The sequence below is a fragment of the Mauremys mutica genome, chromosome 12 (assembly GCF_020497125.1).
Source record: "Mauremys mutica isolate MM-2020 ecotype Southern chromosome 12, ASM2049712v1, whole genome shotgun sequence".
NCBI classification, from domain to species: Eukaryota; Metazoa; Chordata; order Testudines; family Geoemydidae; genus Mauremys; species Mauremys mutica.
In genome coordinates, this window is record NC_059083.1 from 16063427 (window position 1) to 16091257 (window position 27831).

At 56.3% G+C, this 27831-nt stretch overlaps 1 protein-coding gene and 2 non-coding genes across 5 annotated transcripts; 2 read left to right on the top strand and 1 right to left on the bottom strand.

Annotated features, from left to right (window-relative positions):
• Positions 1-1948: 1948 nt before the first annotated feature.
• TRNAY-GUA lies at positions 1949-2036 on the bottom strand. Its single transcript is given in 2 exon segments — positions 1949-1984; positions 2000-2036. It is a non-coding gene; the product is annotated as a tRNA-Tyr (tRNA).
• Positions 2037-3577: 1541 nt separating this feature from the next.
• TRNAY-GUA lies at positions 3578-3665 on the top strand. Its single transcript is given in 2 exon segments — positions 3578-3614; positions 3630-3665. It is a non-coding gene; the product is annotated as a tRNA-Tyr (tRNA).
• Positions 3666-10513: 6848 nt separating this feature from the next.
• Positions 10514-23546, top strand: LOC123345723 (zinc finger protein 345-like). 3 transcript variants are annotated; one of them, XM_044982754.1, is made up of 5 exons: positions 10514-10885; positions 16256-16369; positions 18874-18945; positions 20306-20422; positions 20898-23546. In XM_044982754.1, exons 2-5 carry the CDS (start codon positions 16336-16338, stop codon positions 23216-23218), a joined length of 2544 nt encoding a protein of 847 aa, XP_044838689.1. In that variant the 5' UTR covers positions 10514-10885; positions 16256-16335; the 3' UTR covers positions 23219-23546. The 3 variants fall into 3 exon arrangements, with proteins under 3 accessions (XP_044838689.1, XP_044838687.1, XP_044838690.1); XM_044982752.1 differs by lacking the exon at positions 10514-10885 and adding an exon at positions 14167-14305; XM_044982755.1 differs by lacking the exon at positions 10514-10885 and adding an exon at positions 14167-14305 and having other exon boundaries at positions 18877-18945.
• Positions 23547-27831: the final 4285 nt, after the last annotated feature.

The window sequence follows — 27831 nt, forward strand, 5'->3', positions numbered from 1 at the left end:
CCCCCAGGGGCTGGAGAGGCTCCAGGTAAACATCCCCTTGCGTAACTGTCTGGTTCTTCCACTCCGCCAGCTTCTCTCCCTGGCAGGAATGCGGCACAGGTAGCATGTGGGTTTGACTGGTTCTGCAAAGGTCTTGTGATCTCGGGGGGGTTGGGAGCCAGGATTCTTGGGTTTACTCCCCGACTCGGGGAGGGGGTTCTAGTGGGTTAGAGCAGGGAGGCTGGGAGTCAGGACTCCTGGGTTCTGTGCCCAGCCCTGAGAAGAGCGTGAGATCTAGTGGGATAGATGAAAAACTGAGTCACGGGTGCCTAGATGCTTGGTAAACAGTGAGGAGGGGAAGTAGAACCCAAGGGTCCTGACTCCAATCTGTCCTCGTGCTCTAACCACTAGACCAGCTTGTCCCTGCTAGAACTGGGGATAGAACCCAGGAGTCCTGACACCCAGCTCCCCCACCAGCCCTAGCCACGAGACGCCCACCGGCAGATGACTGGGAGCCAGGACTCCTGGGTTTTGTGCCCACCTCTGGGGGAGGGGTGGGGTTTAGCGAGTTGGAGCAGAGGCAGGGCTGGCAGTCAGGACTCCTGGGTTCTGTCCCCAGCCCCAAGAAGGGAGTGCGATCTAGTGGAATAGAACTGGCAGGGGGTTGGGAGTCAGGACTCCCGGGTTCTCTCTTCGGCTGTGCCGCTAACTCGCTGTGTGACTTTAGTCACGTTCCGGTGCCTCAGTTTCCCCGGTGAAAAGAGGCTTCCTATGATGCTACCCTGCGTAATGGGGAGGCGCTGCTCTGATCTTGGGGACGGGCTAGGCCTGGCCCACATGTACAATGGGCGTCAGGGGCACAGGCAGGACAAAGAACCCAGAGGTCACCACTATAACTAGTGAAAGGCCAAGCCTCCAGGCCAGGAAATGCCGTGCCCGGCAAAGAGCTGGGGAGAATCCAGCAAGCGCCAGCCAACCCTGGAGAGGAAGCGACACATCAAAGCTTGCCAGCGAGGCAGAGCTTGTGAAAGGCACCTGCTCTCTGCAGACGCTTGTTAATGACATTCCCCGAGAGGGAGGGGAGCGTTTGCCCCACTGTACCGAAGGAGAAACTGAGTCACAGATGTCTAGCTGCTTGTTAAACAGTGAGGAGAGGAAGTAGAACCCAAGAGTCCTGACTCCCATCTGCCACCATGCTCTAAGCACTAGACCAGCTTGTCCCTGCTAGAACTGGGGATAGAACCCAGGAGTCCTGACACCCAGCCCCCGCCCCCCCCCCCCGCTCCCCCGCTCCAGTCACGAGACCCCCACTCTCCTGCCACAGCTGGGAATAAAACCCAGCTGTCCTGACATCGGCCCCCTTGCTCCAACCATTGTCTGTTCTTCATAATCCAGTCTTGGGAAACAAATTTTAAAGCTGCACAGACAGATAGGTTATTACCCTAATTTTGTCCCTATTAGGGCCAGCTGCTATTTCACCTGAGATCAGGGCCCCGTTGTGCCGGGCGCTGCACAGACACACAGGGAGAGACAGTCCCTGCCCCAGCTGAGATCAGGGCCCCGTTGTGCCAGGCGCTGCACAGACACACAGTGAGAGACAGTCCCTGCCCCAGCTGAGATCAGGGCCCCGTTGTGCCGGGCACTGAACAGACACACAGCGAGAGACAGTCCCTGCCCAAGCTGAGATCAGGGCCCCAGTGTGCCAGGTGCTGCACAGACACACAGCGAGAGACAGTCCCTGCCCCAGCTGAGATCAGGGCGCCGTTGTGCCAGGCGCTGCACAGACAGCAACGATCTTCCTATCTAACACGAGCACCTGAAGTGGAGGGAGTGACTTGGCAGGCGTCCAGAAAGCAGGGAGCTGTGGGAAGAGAAACACACCCATCCTTTGGCAGAGGGGCCATTGCCCTCCCCCGATCCCGAGGCTATTAGATGATATCGTATTGGAAACAGGCAGGAAAAAGCACCTTCCTTCGAGCCAGAATCGAACCAGCGACCTAAGGATGACTCTATTAGCATTCTACAGTCCTCCGCTCTACCAGCTGAGCTATCGAAGGAATAGGTGTTGTTGTTGATGTCACTCTTCTTAGGGGTGTCTGCCGGTCTACCTTGGTGCTAACCTTGTCTCTGCCTGGCTTTTTGTTCAGATCCTGCTCCTCTTCCTCCTCATCTGTCTCACTTTCTTCCCTCCGTCCCGTGCGGGACATAGAGGCAGACACAGAAGGCTGGTGAAAGAGAAAGACCCACTGAGCTACAGAGGGTTTGATGCAAGGTACTGGAGTAGCCAGGTGCAGGCAGGGAAGATGGAAAGAGGCAGAGAAAAAGAAAAAAAATGATCACCGTTTTCAAGTACATAAATGGTTGTTACAAGGAGGAGGGAGATAAATTGTTCTCATTAACCTCTGAGGACAGGACAAGAAGCAATGGGCTTAAATTGCAGCAAGGGAGCTTTAGGTTGGACATTAGGAAAAACTTCCTAACTGTCAGGGTGGTTAAGCGCTGGAATAAATTGCCTAGGGAGGTTGTGGAATCTCCATCACTGGAGATTTTTAAGAGCAGGTTGGACAAACTCCTGTCAGGGACGGTCTAGATAATACTTAGTCCTGCCTTGAGTGCAGGGGACCGGACTAGATGATCTGTCGAGGTCCCTTCCCGTTGTCCTCTGATTGTATAAAAATAACATATTTCCCAGATCAAGATGTGGCAAACAAACACCTTCCTTCCCCATCGAATCCCGTCTAACACACACCCAGTGACACGATTTAGACATGATCCATTTTCAACCTGTCGTCTGCGGACCCCGGTAACGTCTAAGGGCTCCGCGGACGGTTGTCATGACCATAGAACGGTGGTTTCCAAGCTGCTGCCTGTGGATGGTGTCTAAGATTTCCAAAGGGGTCCCTGCCCCTTTATTCGAAACGATTGAGGGGTCTGCAATGGAAAACGCCCCCACCGCAAGGATGAACTCAACACACCGGGCGCACCGCAGCCGGTCCCCACAACTCCACCTCCTGACGGATGCACCCGATGCAGCCAGATTGCAAAGCAAGGTCGAAAAGGTGTCCGGTCCCTCAGCAGGCAGCAGGTGGTGAAAGAGAGATTGAAACAGGCAGAACGAGAGTAGGGTGCCCAGACGTCTCCGTATCAGGGGCTTTGTCTTATATTTGCAACTATACCCCCCCGTAGGGTGACCAGACAGCAAATGTGAGAAATCGGGACTCGGGACAGGGGACAGGGGGTGGGGGGGTAATAGGAGCCTATATAAGAGAGACCCAAAAATCGGGACTGTCCCTATAAAATCGGGACATCTGGTCACCCTAACCCACCCCCACCACACACACACACACACACACAAACACACTGAAAAAAAGTGTCCTGATTTTTTGCACTTGCTCCCTGGTCACCCTAGAGAGCGTAGGGCAGAGGAAATAGAGGGAAGGAGACAAACCGGATGAGAGCGAGAAACAGATGGTGACACACACACACACACACACAGCTGCCCCTTCTGATCTGCACCTTGGCCCCAGACACATCCTCTCCTGGGCAGCCCTGCAGGGCGTCACCACTAAGAGGCGTGACTCAGGGCCCCAGGCACCTCCCTCCGATAGCTCAGCTGGTAGAGCGGAGGACTGTAGGGCGCTGCCGGAGTCATCCTTAGGTCGCTGGTTCGATTCCGGCTCGGAGGAGAGCGGGGTTTTTATTTTGGTGAAGTGGCTGCGGGGTGACCCGGACTCCAGCGGGAAGCGGGGGGCTGAGGAAGGGGGAGTTGGATGCAAACACAGGCAGAGCCGTATGTGCACCGCGCCAGAGCCAGAGCAGCGAATGAGCAGACGCCGGCAGAGCGATGGTAACACATCCGGTGTCGCTGCCACACACACCGATACAGCAACGCACAGAGGTGGCAATACTCACTCACACACACGGACCGTGCACCCACTGACATACACAGAGAGCAACGCACACACTGACACACAGAGCAATACACACACAGAGCAACGCACACAGTGACACACACAGTAACGCATATACTGACAAACACACAGTGACACACAGAGAGCAACGCACAAACTGACACACACAGAGCAGTGCACACAGTGACACACACAGCAATGCACACACTGACACACATACACACAAAGCAACGCACACACTGAGAGACACACTGACACATACACAGAGCAATACATACACAGCAATGCACACACTGGCACACACAGAGCAACGCATACACTGACACACAAACACACTGACACACAGAGCAATACACACATTGACACACACAGAGCAATGCACAGACTGACACACACATTAATGCATACACTGACACACACACTGACACACACAGAGCAATGCACACACTGACACACATTAATGCATACACTGACACACACACACTGACACACACATAGGCGGCAGGTTTGTATAATTTTTGGTGGGGCCCAAAATGGTGGTGCCCCCCCGCTCCCGCCCTGTAAGCCGATATAAAATGAAGCTACAACGCGTCAGCGCCACAAGATTACAAGGGTCAATTAAAAGTGGAAAGTCAGAAGCAGCACTTGCCTACTTCAATATACGGTATTATATTTTGTTGCATCTGTTGTGATGAAGTGGGAATGTTCTTAATATTTTCTCTGAATACTGTGTGGGTGCCTCAGTTTCCCCTGCAAGATGCCAACTGAAGGTGTTGGGGACAAAGAGATCAGGTGGCCTCCTTGTCCAGAAGAGACACAGAGGCCAGAGGAGGGAGTGTCAGTTTGGAGCTGGCTGGGGAAATTGGGAGAGACCCAGAACTTGGTTCTGGGCTCCCCACCCCCCAAGATGGACCTGACAGAGGGGTTCTGTTTTCTGTACCAACAAGCTCTGTTTAAACTGTGTTCCCGTCATCTAATAAACCTTCTGTTTTACTGTCTGGCTGAGAGTCACATCTGACTGCAGAGTTGGGGTGCAGCGACCTCTGGTTGCCCCAGGACCAGCCTGGGCAGACTCACTTTGGAAAGTGCATGACGTGGAAGGGCATGCTGAATGCTTCGAGGTCAGACCCAGGAAGGTGTAAGCTTCTTGCCCTGGAGACAGTATGCTCCGAGAGAGGAGGCTCCCCCAGAGTCCTGACTGGCTTTGTATGGAGTTGTTCCAAAGCATCACAGCATCCCCTTCCACACCGTGCACTTCCCAGAAGTCCGCACAGGCACTGACACTCCCTCCTCCGGCCTTTGTCTCTTTTCCAGGCATTAGGAGGCCACCTGATCTCTCTGTTCTCCAACACCTTCAGTTGGCACCTTGCAGGGGAAACTGATTTGGGAGAAATGAAGTAAAAGCTGCCCAAACCGAGCTTGAGCACTCCTGAATTTTGAGGTGTTCAAATCTGGAAGGCAGGTGCTGGGGGTGGGAGAGGGCTGTGGGCTCCATGGGGGAGCATGGCAGCAACTGTCTGGAGCTGCATGGAGCCAGATACGCTGGTCTGAGTGGCACAGTAAGCAGTTTGGGGGTTGGAGAAGAGGTAGGGAGTTCCGGGGGGCAGTCAAGGGACAAGGAGCAGGGGGAGTTGGATGGGGCAGAGGTTCGAAGGGGCAGTCAGGGGACAGGCAGCAATTGGATAGGCATGGGAGTCTAAGAGGTTTATCAGGGGACAGGTAGGGGGTGCGGTCCTGGGGGGGGAAGTTGGGTGGGGTCTCAGGAGGGGGCAGTTGGGGACAAGGAGAAGGGAGGCTTAGATAGGGGCTGAGGTCCCAAGGGGCAGTTAGGGGCAGGGGTCTCGGGAGGGGGTAATTGGGGAACAAGGACCAGTGGGGCTTAGATAGGGGGTGGAGGTTCTGGGGGGCAGTTGGGGCAGGGGTCTGGGGAGGGGGCAATCAGCGGACAGAGGCTGGGATTCAAAGGGCTCTGGGCTGCTGGCAGCCGCGGGGATCCCAGAGCCCTTTGAATCCCAGCCCCGGCTGGGAGTCAGAGGACTCTGGGCTGCCTGCAACCGCAGGGAGCCCAGAGCCTTTTAAATCCCAGCCGGGGCCGGGAATCAGAGGGCTCTGGGCTGCCCGCTGCGGCGGGGAGCCCAGAACCCTTTAAATCTCAGCCGCTGCTGGGATTTAAAGGGCTCTGGGCTGCCTGCAACCGCGGGGAGCCCGCAGCCCTTAAAAACTCAGCCGCGGCAGGGATTTAAAGGGCTCTGGGCTGCCTGCAACCGGGGGGAGCTGAGACCCTTTTAAATCCCAGCCGCAGCCGGGAATCAGAGGGCTCTGCGCTGCCCGCTGCGGCGGGGAGCCCAGAGCCCTTTAAATCTCAGCCGCGGCTGGGATTTAAAGGGCTCTGGGCTGCCTGCACCCGCGGGGAGCACAGAGCTTTTAAAATCCCAGCCGCGGCCGGGAATCAGAGGGCTCTGGGCGCCCCGCCGCAGCAGGCAGCCCAGAGCCCTCTGATTCCCGGCCGCGGCTGGGATTTAAAAGGCTCTGGGCTGCCTGCTGCAGCGGGAAGCCCAGAGCCCTCTGATTCCCGGCCGCGGCTCGGATTTAAAAGGCTCTGGGCTCCCCGTGGTTGCAGGCAGCCCAGAGCCCTTTAAATCCCAGCCGCGGCCGGGAATCAGAGGGCTCTGGGCTGCCTGCTGCAGCGGGAAGCCCAGAGCCCTCTGATTCCCGGCCGCGGCTGGGATTTAAAAGGCTCTGGGCTGCCCGCCGCGGCGGGGAGCCCAGAGCCCTCTGATTCCCGGCCGCGGCTCGGATTTAAAAGGCTCTGGGCTCCCCGTGGTTGCAGGCAGCCCAGAGCCCTTTAAATCCCAGCCGCGGCCGGGAATCAGAGGGCTCTGGGCTGGCTGCTGCGGCGGGGAGCCCAGAGCCCTCTGATTCCCGGCCGCGGCTGGGATTTTAAAAGCTCTGTGCTCCCCGCGGTTGCAGGCAGCCCAGAGCCCTCTGATTCCCGGCCGCGGCTGGGATTTAAAGGGCTCTGGGCTCCCCGCCGCGGCGGGAAGCCCAGAGCCCTCTGATTCCCGGCCGCGGCTGGGATTTAAAAGGCTCTGGGCTCCCCGCGTTTGCAGGCAGCCCAGAGCCCTTTAAATCCCAGCCGCGGCCGGGAATCAGAGGGCTCTGGGCTGTCTGCTGCGGCGGGCAGCCCAGAGCCTTTTAAATCCCAGCCGCCGCCGGGAATCAGAGGGCTCTGGGCTGCCTGCAACCGCGGGGAGCCCAGAGCCTTTTAAATCCCAGCCGCCGCCGGGAATCAGAGGGCTCTGGGCTTCCCGCTGCAGCAGGCAGCCCAGAGCCCTCTGATTCCCGGCGGCGGCTGGGATTTAAAGGGCTCTGGGCAGCCCTGCCGGCGGCGGCGGCAGCGGCGGGGGGGGCGCTCCAAGCAGGGGAGAAAAAACATTGGTGGGGCAGAGCCCCTGCTTGGGATTTATTCATGGGGCTAAAGCCCCAGAGCCCCATATAAGTCGGCGCCTATGGACACACACAGCAATGCACACACTGACACACGCACACAGAGCAATGCACACACTGACACACACAGAGCAATGCACATACACAAAAACACAGAGCAACACACACACACAAATAGCAACACACGTTGGCACAGAGATGGCAATATGCAGCCACGCTGGCACACACACAAACCTACATTCCCGCAGAGAGACAGAGCCCACTAGCCACACACACTGGGCACGGATCAGCCAATACACACTCAGGCAGCAACGCACACACACACAGTAATGCACAGACATTCGCACTCACACACATAGATCTGGCACTACACATAGACATGCTGGCACAGACACAATGACACACACAGCGACCACAATACACACAAAGACACCTGCAGTGATTGTGTCAGTGTGTGTGCACATGAGCGTGCGAGACAGCAACACACACACATTTGCTGATACAGATAGAGCCAGCACCCCCTAGAGGGGAAAGACCCCCATCCCATCTCCCCCAGTCCCCCTGCCAGCCAGCCAGTCGCCCGGCCCTGGGGCCAGAATAGAGCCAGCACCCCCTCGACCCAACCCTGTCATTCCTCATTAGCAGCACCCTGCGCCAGGCATCCAGCAGGGATGTTGTAACACGCTAGGCGGTGCCAGGGCCGATTTCGTAATCAGTCCCGGAGGGTGACGAAGGGCGCGGGGGCGTCTGGCCCAGGACATTCCATTCCGGCAGTGCCAGCTCCCCGCGCGTTCCTTGAATTCTTCCTCCTGACCGACCCCTGGGGCAGGGCCAGGAAAAACACACAGAGCGGCTTTCAGACGTGACCAGCCCTCGGCCACCAGTCTGGAGGGGACCCCTGCCTGGGACCCATCCCCACTCCTCTTTGCCCTGCTCTGAGGAGATTCCCCCCGCCTCCCCATGACCTGGCATCCCGACATTATCAGGACTGTCCCGATATTAGGGGCTTTGTTTTATATACACAACTACCCTCCCCCTGCCCCAAAAGTGTCCCGATTTGTCACATTTGCTATCTGGTCTGCTCACCCTCCCCGCCATCTGCGGCTCTACACCCAGTTTGCATCAGGGAGCGACCCGAAGACTGAGCCCATCTCAGTGAAGTAGCAGAGTGACAAATCAGACCCTGCCCCGAGACCAAGGCCCGCTGGCTGGCTCCCCGCTCCAGAAGGGTGCGCAGTCTTCCCCTGGCTTGCCCGTTTGCCATCAGGAGCAATGCCAGGTCATACGCAGGGGTGAAAGTAACTTAAGGGACTTCCTGGTATGCAGGGCCGGGGTCCTGAGCAAGGGAAGGGGCTCAACCAGAAGGGGTGGGGCCTCTGGCAGAAGGGGTGGGGGGGGGCCCTTTAAATCCCCAGGCCCTTTAAATTGCCACCAGAGTCCTGGGGCTCCCGGCCGCTGCTGCTACCCCAGGGCTCTGGTAGTGGGGCTCTGGCGGCAATTTAAAGGGCCAGGGGCTCCAGCCACTGCCGGAAGTCCAGGGCCCTTTTAAATTGCTGGACTGCGGAAGCTGTCCCCTGCCGGTACAGTTGGCTGTGTACTGGCTCTTGCCGGTACCGGCTTACTTTCCCCTCTGGTCATATGTGAGAGCAGGGTCATGTCTGCCGCACAGGATTTGAAAACGGGGGTGGGGCGAAGGGGGGCGGTTTGCCACACAGGAGGGAGATGTCTGATTTCATGAGAACGTCTACATTGAAAACCCAAATGCCAACCGTTGTTTAGCTTTTCAGCAACTAAAAACATTTTTTTAGCGGGGCTAAAAAGTTGTGGGTTTTTTGTTGTTGTTATTGGTTTTTGGGGGGGTTAATTTGTTTTTTGTGTGATGAAAACAAAAGGTTGGGGGGGCTGCTGATTTCAGCCAAGGTCTGTGCAGCACTTAGCCCAACGGGGATCCCAATCTTGGTTGGGGTCCGTGTAATGCCTGGTCCAACTGGGACCCTGATCTCAGTTGGGGGTCCATGTAGAGCCTGGCTCAACTGGGACCCTGATCTCAGTTGGGGTCCATGCAATGCCAGCCCAGCGGCAACGCCGATCTCAGTCAGGGTCCGTGCAGTGCCCTGAGGATAGAACCCCAAGTCCTGACTCCCAGCCCCCCAACCACTAGACCCCACTCCCGACGCGTGGCCCGGTCTAAGCGCTACTGTAACACACATAACACTTGACCTGGGGTACTCAGTAGGCAGCCCGTGAGGCAAGTCCAGACCGTCAGACGCTTTAGAACGGACGGCAACATCTTTTTATTTACCATTAGCACCATTTTTGTTGTTATTTTTGTATTATTTTCGCTGAGGCCTGGCCCTTGCCTGCACCTCGACCCAAAAATTTGGACCTTGACCAAAAATACTGAACGATCCACGCACTGGACCCTAAACACGTAAATTAGCCCAAGCCTCCTTCTAACAATAGCAGGCCTGGGGCCATCTGGCCTCGTTCCCACTTGAGCATCAGGTGGTTTTTATTCTCTTCAGCCTCCTTCCCCGCCCAGCGCCATCTTCCGCCGCAAGGGTCCAGAGGAAATCAATGGAGCCCTAGAGGAACCGGAACGATGGGCCCGACAGACCGGGACGGCCCTGGCTGCGGTCACAGGGCCGTGTCTCCGGCTCGGGACTGCACATTCTCCATCCTGGCTTCGCCTCCCGGGCTGCCAGGTGTCCCACGCCCCAGACGCTCATGCGGTTCAGGGAGCAATTATGCTGATTAATAATAATAACACCTTGCGCTGCTGTGGGACCTTTTAATCTCGGGATCGCCCATAGTTTTACAAATGCTCATTAAGCCAATTAGTACAGTGTAGCCCTACCAGGGAGGGACGGGCTCAGGATGGGGAAACTGAGATGTTAATTGAATGACAGCGCTGGGAATCTGACCCAGGAGTCTTGCCTCCTAGCCCCTCCCACCCCACCTCTCCTTCCCCGAGCTAGATACAGAGCCCAGGAGTCCTGGCTCCCAGCCCTGCCCCTGCCCCCTGCTCCAACCAGTAGATCCCACTCCCCTCCCAGCGCTGGAGATAGAACTCTACTCAAGATCTCCTTGTTCACACATCCTAGGATCACATTATTCCTTTTGGCCATAGTGTCGCACTGGGAGCTTGTGTTCAACTGGTTATTTGCCACGACCCCTTTCTCTTTTTCAGTCCCTGCTTCCCGGGTTAGAGTCCCCCATCCTGTAGGTACGGCCTGCATCCCTGTTTCTAGATGTTGACATTTAGCTGTATTAAAATAGATGTTGTTTGCTTGGGCCCAGTCTACCAAATCACGCCGTGTCAGTGACCTCTCCTCTTCATCATCTACCGTACCCCCAATGTTTGTGTCATCTGTAAACCGGATCTATGTTTTCCTCCAGGTCATTGGTAAAAGTCTTAAATTTAGAGTAGGCCCAAGAACCAATCCCAGCAGGACCCCATTGGAAACACCCCCGTGCGATGATCATTCCGTTTACAGTTACGTTTGGGGATGTGGGTTCAATTCCTGCTCTGCCACAGATGACCTTGGGTAAGTCACTTAAGCCTCTCTGTTTCACTTCTGGATAATGGCGCTGCCTGACCTCCCTGGGGTGCTCAGAGAGCAGGACGAGGGAGCACGTCAGAGACCCAGAGAATGGGGCAGCACTGTGTTGTATAAGAGGGCGAAGGCCTCGCATCTCTCAGAGCCTCGTAAAACAGCTCAACGGAGGATTTCCCTCGCTCTGAGAGTCGCACAGGATGGCCCAGAACGTCCCGGTTCCTCTCCACTTCACTGACCCTGGCCCAGACGTTATTCACCAGGTACCGGGCCTCACCATTCCTGTCAGAGTAATGGTTCAATGCCAGGCCAAGTGTTCTGACTTTCTTCCAAGTGATTCTGCAGGTGGGGGAGGGAGAAACGGGGGCGATGGGTACACCAGACAGAATTTCCAGTGTAAGACATTGTCAAAAACACACTTGTGCCGCATCCCTCTCCGCTAGTGATGGCTACACATGCAGGATAACAGCCTAACACTACTACCGCCTAACGGAGCCCAGCCTTTAGCTGGAGTGGCAGAGGTCGGTGCCACATTGCTAATGACCGTAGGTTCATACAACGGTGCTAACCCATGCTGTGGGATTTCTTATAAAAGGAATCTCTGATATGCTGATCAGAGCCCATCAGAACTGACCCAAACCCAGAGCCCAGCTTGAGCCGTGGTTGGCAGGGGGGGGGATTTCCGTCCCAATTTCTCCCCAAATTCGTTCATCTCTGTGATACGCTGGTGAATACATGTGAAAGTGGCACCCCCTCATGGCTGCAGTGCATAATGCAATGGAAGGGGCTGGCTGATGAATAAGCTGAGTGGAAACCCAATGTTTCAGGGGAAATGCCGTGATTTTGAAATTTGTTTCTGTTTTGAAATGAAAACAACCAAAAAAATGTCAACATTTCCTGCTGAATGGAAAAATTGTTTCAGGCCAATAAAAACATTCTGTTCATTTATATTAATTATAATTATAATTAATTATATTATATTAACATAAGCACGGCCACACTGGGTCAGACGAAAGCCCAGTGTCCTGTCTTCTAACAGTGGCCAATGCCAGGTGCCCCAGAGGGAATGACCAAAACAGGGGATCATCAAGTGATGCATCCCCTGTGGTCCATTCCCAGCTTCTGGCAAACAGAGGCGAGGGACACCATCCCTGCCCATTGTGGCTAATAGCCATTGATGGACCTATCCTCCATGAACTTATCTAGTTCTCTTTTGAACCCTGTTATAGTCTTGGCCTTCACAACATCCTCTGGCAAGGAGTTCCACAGGTTAACTGTGCGTTGTGTGAAGTAATACTGCCTTTTGTTTGTTTTAAACCTGTTTTAAAACACAGGACCTTGACAAATGGGAGAATTGGCCTGAAATCAGGAAGATGAAATTCAATAAAGACCAGTGCAAAATGCTTCACTTAGGAAGGAAAAATCAAATGCACAGCTACAAAGTGGGGACTAACTGGCTAGGCAGCCGTACTGCTGAAAAGGAGCTGGGGGTTCTAGTGGATCGCAAATTCAATAGGAGCCAACAATGTGACTGCAGCTGTGAGGAAGGCTAATATCCTTCTGGGGTGTATTAACAGGAGTGTTGTATCTATGTAAGACATGGGAGGTCATTGTCCTGCTCTGCTCCGCACTTGGGAGGCCTCAGCTGGAATTCGGTGGCCCGCCCGGCCCTGTGCTGCCGGTGTGCCCCTTGCCCTTGGAGGTAGGCCCATGCTACGGCACACAGCCCCCCCACCCAACACCGCCCCCCTGTCTACCCCATGGTCAGAGCCCCCCCAGGCCCACTATGCCCAGCATTGCTCTCAGACCCTCTCACAAATGCACAGCATCCTGCATACCACCCCACCCCTGCCCAGCACCCCCCCTCCACTGCCTCACCACAACTGCCCAGTGCCCCCCCCCCAGAACCCTCACACCCTAGTGCCCCGACACGCACAGACAGGTTCGGCTCCAGGCACCAGCACGCCAAGCTGGCAGCATGCCTGTGGAGGGTCCGCTGGTCCCGCGGCTTCAGCGGACCTCCCGCAGGCTGCCGCCAAATCCGCGGGACCGGGGACCTCCCGCAGGCAAGCCACCGAAGGCAGCCTGCCTGCCGTGCTTGGGGCGGCAAAATACCTAGAGCCGCCCCTGCGCACAGATCTTCCCCCCTGCTCACAACCCAGCACCCCTGCCCCAGACACCCTCTCCCCCACACCCTGCCTCCCAGCCGCACACACCAGCCCTGCTGGGAGGTGACTGTGTCTGTCGGGCTGAGCCGGCAGGGCAGCCAGGGCCGGTCCCGGGGCCGGGAATCGCTCTGGCCCCTCGGGAGTGGTGAGATCAGCCAGGCCAGAGCCTGCCCCGGCCAGGCTCCCTCGGGACCCACTTGCCTGGAGGGGCCCAGCCAAGCCCCCCACACTGCTCCCCCCCAACTGCCAGAGCCTGACCAGGCTTCTGCACCACTCCCAGGTGGCTCAGCTCTGGGGAGACAGGTGGGGCCCCACAGGACTGCCCAGGGGGCAGATAGGAGCCTGGGTGAGGCCAGGGAGCAGAGAGGAGCCCTTGGCTGGCCGGCCGAGAGGAGAAAGTGGGGTGGGGGGGAGCAAGTGGGTCTCGGGGCCCAGTGCAAGCAGAACCGGCTGGGCCCCCTTCAGAGCATGGGCCCGGCTCGATGGCACCACTGGCGCCATTGTAAACCCGGCCCTGGCCCCAGGCGGTGGGGGTTCGGCTCCCTGCCCTGGGCCCCAGCGAGTCTGATGCCAGCGCCCCCCAAGCAGGCCCTGGACCCTGACTTCTCCCGGCCATTCGGGGGAGGCGGGAACCTCCGGGCGGGCGAAGCCCTCGAGCGAAGGCCCAAAGATTTGCCGGCATGAGGCCGCCTGCGCTTGGATCTCTCTTCGCCCGGGCTGCGGCCGGGACCCCAGGGGGAGCCACTGCCCTTTGCCCCCGATGGCTCTGCGCGGCCGGGGGGCGACGGGGCCCCGGGGGAGGCTGCGGGGTGGGATGGCCCAGGATGGCCCTGGAGTCTCCAGGAACTGAAGCTTCGTGGCTCCTGAAAGATCAGGTCGTGCGGGGAAAGCTCCAGGCACCTGCCTGGCTGGCAGCTCTGTCCCCGGGGTTGGGGAGCCTGGGGGCGGGCGGGCGGGGGGGGCCCCCCTTGGCTGTCCCCACTAGAGGGCCCTGCTGATTGCACGGGCTGCTGCGTTTCTTCCTTGCACTCGCTGCTACCTCCGGGGGTTGAGTTTCCTGGGCGAGACGGATGCAGCTGCAGTTCCGGGAGCCAGCCGGGGGTTGAGCCGCTGCTGATCGGCGGGGGGGAGACCTGGATCCAAGCCCCCTCCGCGCCCAGCCCTGGGGGGGGGGGCACTTTCTCCGGGGGCAGGAACCGGCCCCGGGCCCTGCCCGCACCAGCCCCTGAGCCGGAGCCTGCAGGTGATGGGGAGACCTGGGGGGAAGCGCTGGGGCCGGGCAGGAAAGGCGGGGGGGGGGGAGCAAACCCGCCCAGGAATCAGAGGCCAAGTCTCCCAGGCAGAGGGGGAAGGAGACAGAAAATGGGGGGGACAGGAACGGGGGGCGGAGACAGAAAGGGGGCAAGAGGCTCCCAGCCCCCGCCCACCAAATCTGCCCCGATCCATTGGCATTAGGGTGACCAGATCTCCCGATTTCATAGGGACAGTCCCGATTTTGGGGTCTTTTTCTTATATAGGCTCCTGTTACCCCCCACCCCCGTCCTGATTTTTCACATTTGCTGCCCGGTCACCCTAATTGGCATCACCCTGGGGAGACGTGACTTTCCTGGGGACAAGCTGTGGAGCGGAGAGAGGAAAAGCCAGTTCCTGCCCCCGGCCCAATCTGGGGGGTGGGGACGTGCCGCTTTGGGGGGGACAGTGTCAGGGAAAATCCCCACCCCCAACAGCCCCTTTGATTGGGCCCTGTCCTAGCGTTCAGCTCGGAGACACTGTTCCTCGGCACGGGGTCCCCAGTGGGTTTAGTCCTGCTGAGAGGGGCCGGGTCTGCGCGGGAAGAAAGAGACCCGGCGTTGTCGGTTTTGGGGTCCTAAAAACGTCCAGCAAGGAACAGACAAGGAACTGCCAGGCTGAGCCGGAGCAGGGGCCTTTATGGCGGCGTCAGCCACTCCAGAAAACCGCCTAGCGCAGTGGGTTCTCGACCCTTTCCTTCATTTGCGGACCCCTACAAAATTTCGAATGCAGGTGTGGATCCCTTTGGAAATCTTGGACGTAGTCTGCGGACCCCAAGGGGTCTGCGGAGCACAGGTTGAGAACCGGTGGCCTATGGTAATGACTCCTATGGCGGACTCCTTAAACATAGTCTGCGAAGCCCCAGAGATCTCCAGATCACCAGCTGAGAACTACTGGCCTAGCAGACAATGGTGGATTGAGGTCCCTCCCTAATCCTCCTAGCCAGGGGTTAGTGTAAGTCCTGAAGGATTCGGAGTTCGATCCCTTCCCAACCATCGACTTATGTCGGTCATCCTTCCACGCTGTATAAAAATGCGCATATAATATTACAAGGATTGAAGTCTGGACGGCTGGATCTGACGGCATAAACCTAAAGACCCAGTTTCTGTAGCTCATAATCTGTGGCGGACACGGTGAAGCTAGTAAGGGGGATGGGGCAAAATCACCTGTTGTTAGCCTGCAATAAATACTGTTTGAGGCATTGGCTGTTGCACGGTGCAGTCATTAGAGGGAGACAAATAAGCACACGCTGTTAACCTTGGGTACACTGTGGCATTGGCTGTTGCACGGTGCAGCCACTAGAGGGAGACAGAAACCCCACCTCGTGTTCTCCTGGGTTCGACATCCCAGAGCTGGAGGGTGGGAACAGACTGGTTCCAAAACAATTTCCAAGAGAACATTTTCCCACCAGAAAATGCCATTTCTTCGACATCAAAACATTCTGCAGGAACATATCGATTTCTGCAAAAATTTCATTTTGGAAGCACTGAATTTTTCCCCAAGTTTATTTTGTTTTCTGTTCTATTATAAAGTACAATCGAACGTACCATTTAAAAAAGCCCAAATCAAAATGAAACTTTGCAGGTTTATTGAAATAAAACATTTTGGTTGCCCCGACAGAGGGCAGTTTTTGTTTTGTTTTTTTAACAGGACCTTTGGACATTTTTCTCCTTGCGGAATGAAAGCCAATTTCAAAATCCCAGGATTTCCTTAGGAATGGAAATTCTGCTGGCCACCTAGCTCAAGTTGGGATGGAGCCCTAGTCCCCCCCAAAACTGGGGAATTGCTGATTTCAGGAACCACCGCCAGATTCCAGAGCAGAGGAGCCAGCCTCCCACCCTGAGCTGGTGGGATTTTCCAGGGAGCAGCTGGTACTGAATGGGGGGGTGCTTTTTTTCCCCAGGAGCTGGTGGCTTTCCATGAGGAGCCTGCGCCTCTCTGCAGGGTGCAGCGGGCTGGTGGAGAGCCCTCCGCAGGGACGCCATGCAGGAGAATTATGAGACGCTGATATCTCTGGGTAAGGATTCACTCTCCCTCGCTTAGTGGTTTGTCTGATAGGCCTGAAGGAACGTGAGCGCCTTGGATTTTTGCAGGGAGAAGATCAGCCCCTAGAGATCTCATGAGAGATAGAGAGAGAGAGACTGTTTTCCACACCACACACCCCTTTTCTCCCTGAGGGACATTCAGAAACAGTCAAGTTGCTAACCTCCCTGTAGGTACTTGTCCTTCACAGTGGCTAGTAGGTTTGCACCTCTGGCTAGCAAATATCTGCTCAGTTTTTCCCAGCCCTGCCTCCTTACAGATTTTCCCTTGTCTCTGCACCTGGAGAATCCAAGCCAGAGATCTTTCCCCTGCGGTGCTCTTTTAGGGTGTGTCTACACTGCGCATTCAGCCTGGGCTCTGACTCTGGTTTCAGCCCAAGCCCCTCTTCTGTCTGCACACAAATCATTCTGACTCGGGTCGGCTAGCCCTCGGGACTTAGGTGGGTGAGAGGCCGAGTCCCGCTGTGGCTCAGGTCCAAGCGCTGTCGTTTTGCAGTGTGGACCCAGCTCAAGCCGCAGACCCGAGTGCAGTGCGGACGCATTGCCCTGGCTGTGAGACCCGGGGCTAGCAGTTATAAGCCCAGATTTACAATGCAGTGCAGACGCTCAAGCGCGGACTTGGAAACACCCTGTTCGCAAGCTAGGATCCAGATTGACGGTGTAATGTAGACACGCCGTGAGCGCTTGCTGTTTGAGCAAGTCTGGTGCAGTGGTGAGGGTCTTCGTGTCGGGTGGGGGAGACCAGCCTTCAATTCCCTGCTCTGTGTGTGCGTGATCTTGGGTAAATCACTTAGGGAACAGCTACACGGCCAATGACAGCCCGCCCCCATCTCTTAGCTTCAGAGCCCGAGCTCCGACCTGAACGTCTACTTGGCTGTTTTCAGCGCTGGAGTGGAGTCTGTCAGCCTGGGCTCTGGGACTCAGCGCTGCAGACTGTCGCTTACTGTGTAGATGCACCCTTAGTGTTTCTGGGCCTCAGGTTCTGGTCTGTAACATGGAGATAACAGCTCTGCCTTTATTTAGGGCCTTACCAAATTCACGGCCATGAAAAACGCGTCACAGACCATGAAATCTGGCCTTTGGTGTGCTTTTACTCTATACTATAGGGTAAAAGTATACAAAAGTACACAACATTTCTCAAACTGGGGGTCCCAACCCAAAAGGAGGTTGAAAAGCTATCGTAGGGAGGTCACGGTACTGCCACCCTGACTTCTGTGCTGCTGCTGGCGGCAGCGCTGCCTTCAGAGCTGGGCACCCGGCCAGCAGCTGCCGCTCTCCGGCCGCCCAGCTCTGAAAGCAGCACAGAGATGAGGGTGGCAACACCGTGACCCCCCTACAATAGATTTGCGACCCCCTTTTAGATTGGGACCCTGAGTTTGAGAAACGCTGAGTCTTAAGGGGTTTGCGTGTTTAGATTTTGCCGTTTTTAAATACCCGTTCATGTTTTGTTACAGCACCGTGAAATTTAAGATTTCAATATCTGAAACCGTGACGTTCAAGATTTTTAAAATGCTATGAAATTTACGAAAATGGACCGTGAATTTGGCAGGGCTTTACCTAGATAGAGGACAATATGTTACAGACAGGATTCGACTGCTATTGGTGAATGTCGGGAAACATCAATTTCATCACACATGCACAAAGCAAGGAAAAACTATTTCATAAGAATGTAAGAACGGCCACACTGGGTCAGACCAAAGGTCCATCTAGCCCAGTGTCCTGTCCTCTGACAGTGGCCAGTGCCAGGTGCCCCAGAGGGAATGAACAGAACAGGGAATCATCAAGTGATCCATCCCTTGTCGCCCATTTCCAGCTTCTGGCAAACAGAGTATTTCCAGTGACAATTGTCAAAATTCATGGCTGGACAAAACAAGGAAAATGCTGCTGGAGAACTTAGCAGAGTTTCATTTAAGGCAATTTACTTCGTAAATTCCTAGCCCAGACGGGACCACTGTATCCATTTTGTCTGACCTCCTGGCTAATACAGGCCAGAGAACTGCCCCAAAATAATTCCTAGAGCGAGATCTGATGGGAGGTTGACCATTTGTGTGTTAACCATTATAAAGCTTTAACTTTCTGAATCGCACTGTCTACTGTCATTAGAGAATTATTCTTGGGGGTCGCCCCTCATAATTTCCCACAACCGTGAGCACTGAAATTGATGATGATTTTAAAAAAAGCTTAAAAATAAACATGGATGTTCTCCGTCCAAATGAGACCGAAATAAAAATTGAATTCTCCCAAAGCCTAATTAGACACTGAAAGGAACTCAGATACTGTGGCAACAGGGAGCCCCGTAAGAGAGATCTGAAGTCAATGGAAGTCAATGGTTATGGAGCAGACCTTGCACTGTTGATCTGTCGTCTTTCGCCTTGCGCTGCTTTTGCTAAGGGAGGGGGAGCTGGGCTGGTGGTTGTCCCAGGCAAGACTGTCCCGGCCTGCGGTGCGTCTAATCGCCGTCTCATCCGTTTCTTGTTAGCAGAAGAGATGGCCATCAGCATGCCGCGGATCACCGCGATGGCCGAATCCCACCGCAGGGAGCTGGTGTCGGGTAAGTCCCGGCGAGTTGGAAGCGACGAGAGATTTGCAAAAGCCGTTAGTGACTCAGGAGAGGGGGGGCCCTATTTGAGCCACCTCTCAAGGAAGACTGGAAGCCCCGAGCAGAGGTGGATTAAATGTTTTGGAGGAACCTTTTTGTGGACGAAAACTACAGCAGCAGCGACCCTGAAGCGTTGTGCGAATTGGTGCCTGTTGCGGTCGAATAAAACTCTAAAAAAAATGCTGGAAAATTGAAGCGTTTCAACCTTTTCTCAAACGAAACAGTTCAATTTTCCCGCTTCGAGGGGACATTTTGTTTCAAACGTCTCCTTTGCTTTAAGTGAACCAACGAGCCAGGAAAAACCGTTCCAGAACGGTCAAAATCCAAACACAACGGTTGGTGTTTTGTCAAAAGGAAATGTTGGGTCCGGCCCCAAATCAATGGGTTTTTTACCTTTTTGGTTTCCCCAATATTTAAAAAAAAAAGGAAATCATTTTTGGGTCCACCCGAAACACTGTTTTCCCCCCCTCAATTTCTTTGGAACGGCTGGTGAACCAAAACATCTGTTACTCACCCAGCCACCCTGTGCCCACCCAGGTCCCTGTAAGGGATGCCAGGTTGTGGTTGTCCCAGAAATAGAATGACCAGTGGCTCTTGCTACTTGAAGCCAATGGGATTTTGTACTTGATCTGTTGGCTATGGGGCTTCCATGGGGAAGGCATTCGCCCAGCTGAATAATTCAGGCTGGAATTTCCGAAAAACCCTGACAGATTCCTGTGTCCAGATCCCGCGGGATTTGGGCCCACAATGACAATCCACCGCCTTGGGCTTTGAAAGGGAGTTAGGGGAAAGATACTGGGTTTGTCTTTCTGATCTGTCTACCTAGGACGGGGTGTCAAATGCATGTCGTGGAGATGATCCAGCCCAGCGGTCCTCAACCTTTTCAGTGTGGCGGGCGCCGGACGACTAGCCACCGAGGAGCGTGGCCGCCGGACAAGCAGCCGCCGAAATGCAGCAACGCCAACAAGCGTCGCCGCCGAAAATCAGCGGCATGTCGGCGGCAGCACTTCTTGACGTTGCTGCTTCTCGGCGGCTGCTTTTCCGGCGGCCAGTAGGCGGGCGCACATAGATGCCACGGCAGGCGCCATGGCGCCCGTGGGCACCGCATTGGGGACCTCTGGTCCAGCCCCTTTCTTAATCACAGACCATGTGCTGGAGTCAATTCATGTCTCTCCCTCTGTGTCTGTGCAGCACCCGGCACAACGGGGCCCTGATCTCAGTTACAGCCTCTATGCGCTTCTGTAAAACAATCAGCCCGGCCTGATTAGTATCCCATCAACACTTAACCTGTCCTCTTCTCTCCTCCTGCCAGCGGGATTTCCGATTTCTAAGCCTGACCTGCTCTCCTGGATGGAACGAGGGGAAGAACCGTGGGTCCCAGATCTCCAGGCCTCTGAGGACAGGGAGATCCCGAGAAGCAGCAGCCCAGGTGAGCAGGAGTAAAGCCCAGGAGAAAACCATATATGAGTGAAATATTTAGACTGTGAGCTTTTAGGGGCAGGGATTGTCTCTCACTGTGTGTCTGTGCAACGCCCGGCACGGCGGGGCCCTGATCTCAGCTGGGGCAGGGCCTGTCTCTCCCTGTGTGTCTGTGCAGTGCCCAGCACAATGGGGCCCTGATCTCAGCTGGGGCAGGGCCTGTCTCTCCCTGTGTGTCTGTGCAGCGCCTGGCACAATAGGGACCTGATCTCAGCTGGGGCAGGGACTGTCTCTTGCTGTGTCTGTGCAGTGCCCGGCACAACGGGGCCCTGATCTCTCAGTTTCTCTTGCACCCCCAGTACAGGGAATGACGACGATTCCTTTCACATCCTTAGATTTAGCATCATTTCACCCCCGGTACAACATGCTTCAGTGGGGAGACCCTCCTCCCTCGTGACTCACATCTGGATTCTCTTTCCCTGCAGGCGAAGGGTCAGCGAGTGAAGAGGAGGAGGAGGAGGAGGAGGAGGAAGAAGAGGAGGAAGAGGAAGAGGAAGAGGAGGAGCAGCCACCGGGATCTCCTGGGAAAACAGAGTTGCAGGAGACATCACCGGACAAAGAGGAAGTGGAGAATCCCAGCGCAGGGCCGGATGGGAAACTGCAGAACGTGGAGGGGAAGAATCAGGACACACCTGCAGGCCAGACAGGAGTCCTCAAGCAGCCGCCGGCGCCTGCGGGGGTGGACAAGGCGTTCCGCTGCGCCGAATGCGGGAAGACCTTCAGCCAGCGCTCCAACCTGATCCGGCACCAGCGCCTCCACGCCAACGACAAGCCCCACAAGTGCCCCGAATGCGAGAAGAGCTTCGGCGAGCCGGCGGCGCTGGCCCGGCACCAGAAGTCCCACGCGGCCGGGAAGCCCTTCCAGTGCGGGGACTGCGGGAAGGGCTTCAATTGGAGCTCCCACCTGGAGCGGCACCGGCGCATCCACACCGGCGAGCGGCCCTACGAGTGCGGGGACTGCGGGAAAGGCTTCAGCGTCAGCTCCCACCTGGAGCGGCACCGGCGCGTCCACACCGGCGAGCGGCCCTACAAGTGCGAGGAGTGCGGCAAGCGCTTCACCGTCAGCTCCACCCTGACCCAGCACCGCCGGGTCCACGCCGCCGACAAGCCCCACCGGTGCCAGGACTGCGGCAAAGCTTTCGGGCTGGGCGCCGCCCTCCTGGCCCACCAGCGGAAGCACCGGGGGGAAAAACCTTTCCAGTGCCCCGAGTGCGGCAAAGCCTTTGGCTTCACCTCCCACCTGGAGCGGCACCGGCGCGTCCACACCGGGGAGCGGCCCTTCCAGTGCGACGACTGCGGGAAGAGCTTCAGCCGCAGCTCCCACCTCTACCGGCACCGGCGCGTCCACACCGGGGAGAAGCCGCGGAAATGCGCCGACTGCGGGAAGAGCTACCACCTCAGCGCCGCCACCGTGGCCCAGCTCCAGGCCGCGCCTGTCGGCAGCGGGAGGGATCCCACCAAGTGTGCCGACTGCGGGCGCCGGCGCATGCCACCGCCGGCCGCCGTACCGGAGCCTGCCCCGGCGCCTTCGGGCTGCGCAGATAAGCCCCACAAGTGCCCCGAGTGCGGGAAGGGCTTCGGACAGAGCTCCTCGCTGGTGAAGCACCAGCGGATTCACACCGGCGAGCGGCCCTTCCAGTGCGGCGAGTGCGGCAAATGCTTCGGCTGGTGCTCGGCCCTCATCAAGCACCGGCGCATCCACACCGGGGAGCGGCCGTACCGCTGCGACGACTGCGGGAAGGCCTTCAGCGTCAGCTCCCATCTGGACCGGCACCAGCGCGTCCACGCCGGCGACAAGCCGCACCGCTGCCCCGAGTGCGGGAAGGGCTACGGCGAGCCGGCGGCGCTGGCCAAGCACCAGAAATCCCACGCGGCCGGGAAGCCTTTCCAGTGCGGGGACTGCGGGAAGGGCTTCGCTTGGAGTTCCCACCTGGAGCGGCACCGGCGCATCCACACTGGCGAGCGGCCCTACGAGTGCGGGGACTGCGGGAAAGGCTTCAGCGTCAGCTCCCACCTGGAGCGGCACCGGCGCGTCCACACCGGCGAGCGGCCCTACAAATGCGACGAGTGCGGCAAGGCCTTTGCCGTCAGCTCCACCCTGGCCCAGCACCAGCGGGTCCACTCCAGCGGCCGGCCCCACCGCTGCAAAGACTGCGGGAAGCGGTTCGCGGCGGGGGCCCAGCTGCTGGCCCACCAGCGGGCCCACCGGGGCGAAAAGCCCTACCCCTGCGGCGTCTGCGGCAAGAGCTTCGGCTTCATCTCCCACCTGGAGCGGCACCGGCGCGTCCACACGGGCGAGAAGCCGTACAAGTGCCCCGACTGCGGCAAGGCCTTCAGCCGCAGCTCCCACCGCAACCGCCACCAGCGGGCCCACGCCGCCGCCGCCACCCAACACCGGCCCTTTAAGGGAGGGGGCGGGGCTGAGGCAGAGAAAGACTCCACCCCCTCTGGCCCGGCCAAACCACAGAGAGGCCCTGCCGCCGCCGCCGAGGCTGCCCTTTCCCTCCTGCCAACCTGGTGGGGGGAAGGGGAGAGGAGGAGCAGCCAGCCCCCAGCCTGGGCGGAGGATGCCACAGCAGCAGCCGTGCCTTTCCCCCACACTGCCGGGGGGCTGCGGGGATGGGGCATGAAAGCCTTCCCTGCCCCAGACGTGGCTCCCACCCCGTGGCGGCTGGGGGATGGCAGCTCAGGCTGGGCGTCCGCCCTGCCCCAGGAGGCCTGGCCCCAGCTGCCACCCACTTCCTAACCAGCCTCCCATCCTTCTCTGGAGCTGTTTACTGGGGCCAGTGGCCCCCTTCCCAGAACGGGGGACAGGCAGCAGGCCATCCTCTCTAGCCTGGCAGGGCGGGGACAGACAGTGGGTGCTCCTGGCAGCTGTTGGGCGCTAATCCAGCCGCCCCACCTGGCAGGGATATGTCCTGACCAACGAGAGGTGGTCTCCCAGCACGCCCGCACCCACCCGTTCCCTGTCCCGCTGGCCTGAGGATGTGTCACCCCCGAGAGCACCAGGCTCACCCCCGGATCCCACGCCCGAGGGGGATGGGAACCAGAGGGGAGGAGGTCACTTGAGTATTGGGAAGGTATCGGGGGGATGAGAATTAGCAGGGGAGGGGGGTGAATTGAGCACAGAGGAGGAGGGGAGGACGAGGTGCCGGGAGGGGGCTGGATTGAGTGCTTGGGGGGTAGGGTTGCCACCCATCTGGTTTTCACCCAGACAGTCTGGGCTTTGGCTTGTGTGTCCGGGTGCCATTTGACAACCCCTGATGTCCATTTTTTTTTAATCGGGGGAAAGGGGAAGAGACAGAGCAGGGATGTGGGGCCTCAAGGAAAGAGGTGGAGAAGGGGGCGTGGCCTCAAGGGAAGAGGCAGAGAAGGGGGCAGGGCCTCAGGGGAAGAGGCGGAGAAGGGGCGGGGCCTTGGGGAAGAGGCGGAGAAGGGGGCGGGGCCTTGAGGAAACAGAGCAAGGGAGGGGGCTTCAGGGCTCTGGTTACCAGCCATTAGAAAGGCGGCCAACCTATTTGGGGGGCTGGCAGAGGTGGGGACCTGTGTTTGGGGAACTGGGTGGGGATGGCTGATGGGCGCAGGGGGGTGCAGGCGATCGGGGTGCGGGCAGGGCTAAGAAGGCGCTGACTGAGCATTGTGGGAAGGAAGAATCTCATCTCCACACTCAGTTGAGCATCACATTCATATTGCTCCTCTGGGTGTCACACTTATACCATTCCCCATCAACCAGCCCCCAACCTGAGTGCCATTTTTATATGATTCCCCAACAGCCTCCCAGCCTGAATGGTACATTTATACTGTTCCCCAATAGCCCCCGGTGATGTCACATTTGTACCGTTAAGCAAGTGATTATTCACATTTCTGATTCGGGGACGTTTCACAGGAGACTCCAGGATTTTTGTCAACACCAACACTGACAGTCGAGCGTGGGAGGCAGAGACCCCCACGGGGGAAGGAAGCAAGACCCCGATCCCATTAGCAACATGAGATCGTCAGGAGTGAAAGGAGGAGAGGGGGGGAGGCTGGATCTGGGACACGGCCGGGTTTGGTCTTGGGAAGCTGCTATCTGAGAACTCGCTGCACAAGTGAGAAGACAAATATCTGGGGCAGCAGGTGCCGATCCCTGTGGCTACAAATGATGCTGCAGAAGAAGTAAAGGGGGGTGTCTCCCCCCAGTGCCTCAAGAGGGCGAATCTGACCTGAGAAGGAAGCCAGGAGAGATAATAGTCCAGGTCGCATCAGAATCCAGGCCAATCCCCTCCACTGAAGCCACAGGCAGAAAAGCCTGACAGCCCAGCCTGTCCACTGTCACACTCACCCACACAGGTACACTAGCACCAAGGGGATAGAACTGGGATTGGAGACAGAGGCCCTGCTGGACCCTGTCCCCTGCCTGGGAGATCGGCTGCCAGCAGAGAAGGAGTTAACATTACAATATCCTATAACTGTAATAACTGATTCCTTATCTCCCATTAAACCCCAATCCTGGGATTTCCTGGGGCTGGGTCATTTGCTTTTAGAACTGGATTCATTTGTCTGTCTGTCTGTTTGCTTGCTTGTAATTTCCTTTTAACTTAGGAAGGCTCTTTTCTGTTTGGGGTGACGGGACCTGAAATCAGCCATGGACTTTGATACCTTTCCCCTGTAAATGCAGCCACCTGGATCGGGATCAGTGCATTCGGGGTGGGCAGAAGGGTTCTTTCATTTTGGTTCTTGCTTTTCACTAGCTGTAATAAAGTAGCGCTTACGTTTCCAACATTCCCAGAGTCCGGAGTCCTCTGTTCTGAAAAAAACCATGAATCACAATGGGCCTTAGATGGGGTGCAGGAGTCTCCCCAAAAGTCAAGACTTTATACTTAGATTGTAAACTCCTTGAGGCAGGGACTGTCTGGTTTGTGTTTTGTATGGTGCCTGGCACAGCAGGGTCGTGGTCTGTGATTGAGGTTCACAGGCACTATAATAATATAAATAATCAATGATAGTATTAATTTGATTTCAATTCGAGAATGAGAAAAGTTTCATAAGGAAAAACAAATCCTCAACTCATTTGAGTAAAGGTTCTATTTTTTATCTCCTCTTGGACATTCTGAGGCCAGAGTTAAGATCGTTTTTCTTTTCTCCTCTTTGAGTTACTGAGGTCAGAGTTAATTTTTCTCCTGTTGAGGTCAGGGTTAAGGTGGCTTGCTAGTTTCAACATCCAATATGCGATATTTGATTTGAGTGACTCTGAGCCATGCGGTTATTTCATCCCTCCATGCCGTTTAGCTGCTTTTCTTTTCATCCTTCCATGCCGTTGTTTTAAATCGCTAGGTTTTAACTGCCTGCTGTGGTTTTTTTAACAGGAAGGAGCAACTTTAACTTGATGTTAACTCAGATTTTTGATTCCTGATTAGAATAAGATGCCATCGTAGGGTATCAAACTATGACATCAAGTATACATGTGAGGTGTGTAAATCTATACCTGTGTGGATTCCCCTACAAATAAATACAGATTCATAGCTTCTCTGGCCAGAAGGGACCATTGTGACAATCTAAGCTGACCTCCTGTATACCACGGGCCGGAGTATTCTCCTAGAATAATTCTTAGAGCATATTTGGCAGAATAATTTAGGGGATTAATTTTGGGTAGCTCACACTTCTTTCCTACCAATGCTCTCAATAAACATGAAGCCACTCAGCAAATAAGGTTACCTGAATTTCCAGTAGGTTTGCTGGGTGGCAGGGCCGCCCAGAGAGGGGGCAAGTGGGGCAATTTGCCCCAGGCCCCGCAGCCCCCCCCCCCCGAGAATATAGTATTCTAGAGTATTGTAACTTTTTTTTATGGAAGGGGCTGCCAAATGGCTTTGGCCCAGCCCCCCTGAATCCTCCCGGCAGCCCTGCTGGGTGGCAAGGGGAAACTGAACAGGCCCAGGTTCCTTTGTTGTGGGTGCAGAGCGAGAGAAGTTTGTGAGCAGATGACGTGACTGAAAAGGGAACTACTCCGGTTGGGCTAAAAACGCAATGGGGGAAAAACAGGTGGATGAAAACAGAACTGATGAAGCTGGACTAGACGCTGCTATTAAGATGGGGGGGAGGGGAGTTAGAATGTTAGTTGGAGCGGACCTGTGTGAAAACTGCTCCGCGGAGGTCTGGCAGGGAGCAGGTTGATTCGACGGCGTCTGGCTCTGCTTTATATAAAGCCCCGGTGGGTAGGGGAGCGAGCGCAGTAGTTATGATGAGCGGGGAGCGGTGGGGTCGCTTAGCCGCCGTCGGGGAGCGGCTGGCGGCTATTGCCCGCAGCGCGGTGGCCGCGGGAGTCGAGCTGCGAGCCGCGTTGCAGGAAGAGCTAGCGGCGGTAGCTACAGGGGCGGAGCCCCAAGGCGGCCAGGCGCTGCCGCCGGAGAAGGCTGGGGCGAGCTCGTCCCTCTTGGCTAGGCTGAGTGAGCTTAGGCTGAAACCGCTGAGGAGTGGGGGCGCAGAGCGGTGCCTAGGTACTTAAAGGGGGTCGGGATAATTTAGGGGTTTTCTGCTGACGATCAGGGTACAAGGATACAATACACAACTGAGGTCACTTAGTAGGGTAGTTCTGGGTAGACTGCTATGGGAGTTGTAAAGAAATGTGGTTTGGTGTTACTGCTTCGTGCACGTAACAGGCGTCGGTTTTATTCTGCTCTCCTATACAATTCTAAATAGATTGTCCTTTCGGGTTTAGTTTGTTTGGTTTTTCTCTGGCTGTTTCTGGCCTCTATTTTTTTTTTTTGCTGTTAGGATCTGCCCTTCGCCAAACACTAATCTTAATTCTGTGTTTTCTCTTTGTTTTTGGCTAGAGAAGTTTTTTCTGTTCTTTAACATTGTTTTGTAAAGAAAAATCCTAATCTTTCTGCTCCTAGGGATTTATGGCCTAGGTGGGGTTTCATTAAAGTACTTTTCAGGTACTAAATACAAATGTATTTGAAGGTAGACGGGGGGTTCTTGAACTTCATTGCACCACAACCCTTTTCTGACAACAAACATTTCTGTGGCCCCAGGAATAGGGACTGAAGTCTGAGCCCACCTGAGCTCTGCTGCTGTGGGGGATGGGACCTGTGGGGGGCCCCAGGGTACCTATAAACTGAGCCCTACTGCCTAGGGCTGAAGCCCTCAGGCTTCTGCTTTGGCTCCGAGCAGTGGGTAGAGTTGTCAACCCACCAGGTTTGGCCTGGTGTCTCCAGGAATTAAAGATTGTCATGTGATGACATCTCCAGGAATATATCCAACCAACATTGGCAACCCTAGTGGTGGGGATTGGGCTTTGACCCTATGCCCCAGCAAGCCTAAATCAGCTCTGGTGACACCCTGAAAATGGGGTCATGACCCAAAGTTTGAGGACCGCTGAGG

Bases quoted from the DNA above. Each gene is read 5' to 3' on its own strand.
- LOC123345723 (XM_044982754.1), top strand. From the start codon at position 16,336: ATGCAGGAGAATTATGAGACGCTGATATCTCTGG. The intron at 16,370-18,873 runs GTAAGGATTCAC...GTTTCTTGTTAG, and splicing joins TGAGACGCTGATATCTCTGG to CAGAAGAGATGGCCATCAGC. The intron at 18,946-20,305 runs GTAAGTCCCGGC...TCCTCCTGCCAG, and splicing joins CCGCAGGGAGCTGGTGTCGG to CGGGATTTCCGATTTCTAAG.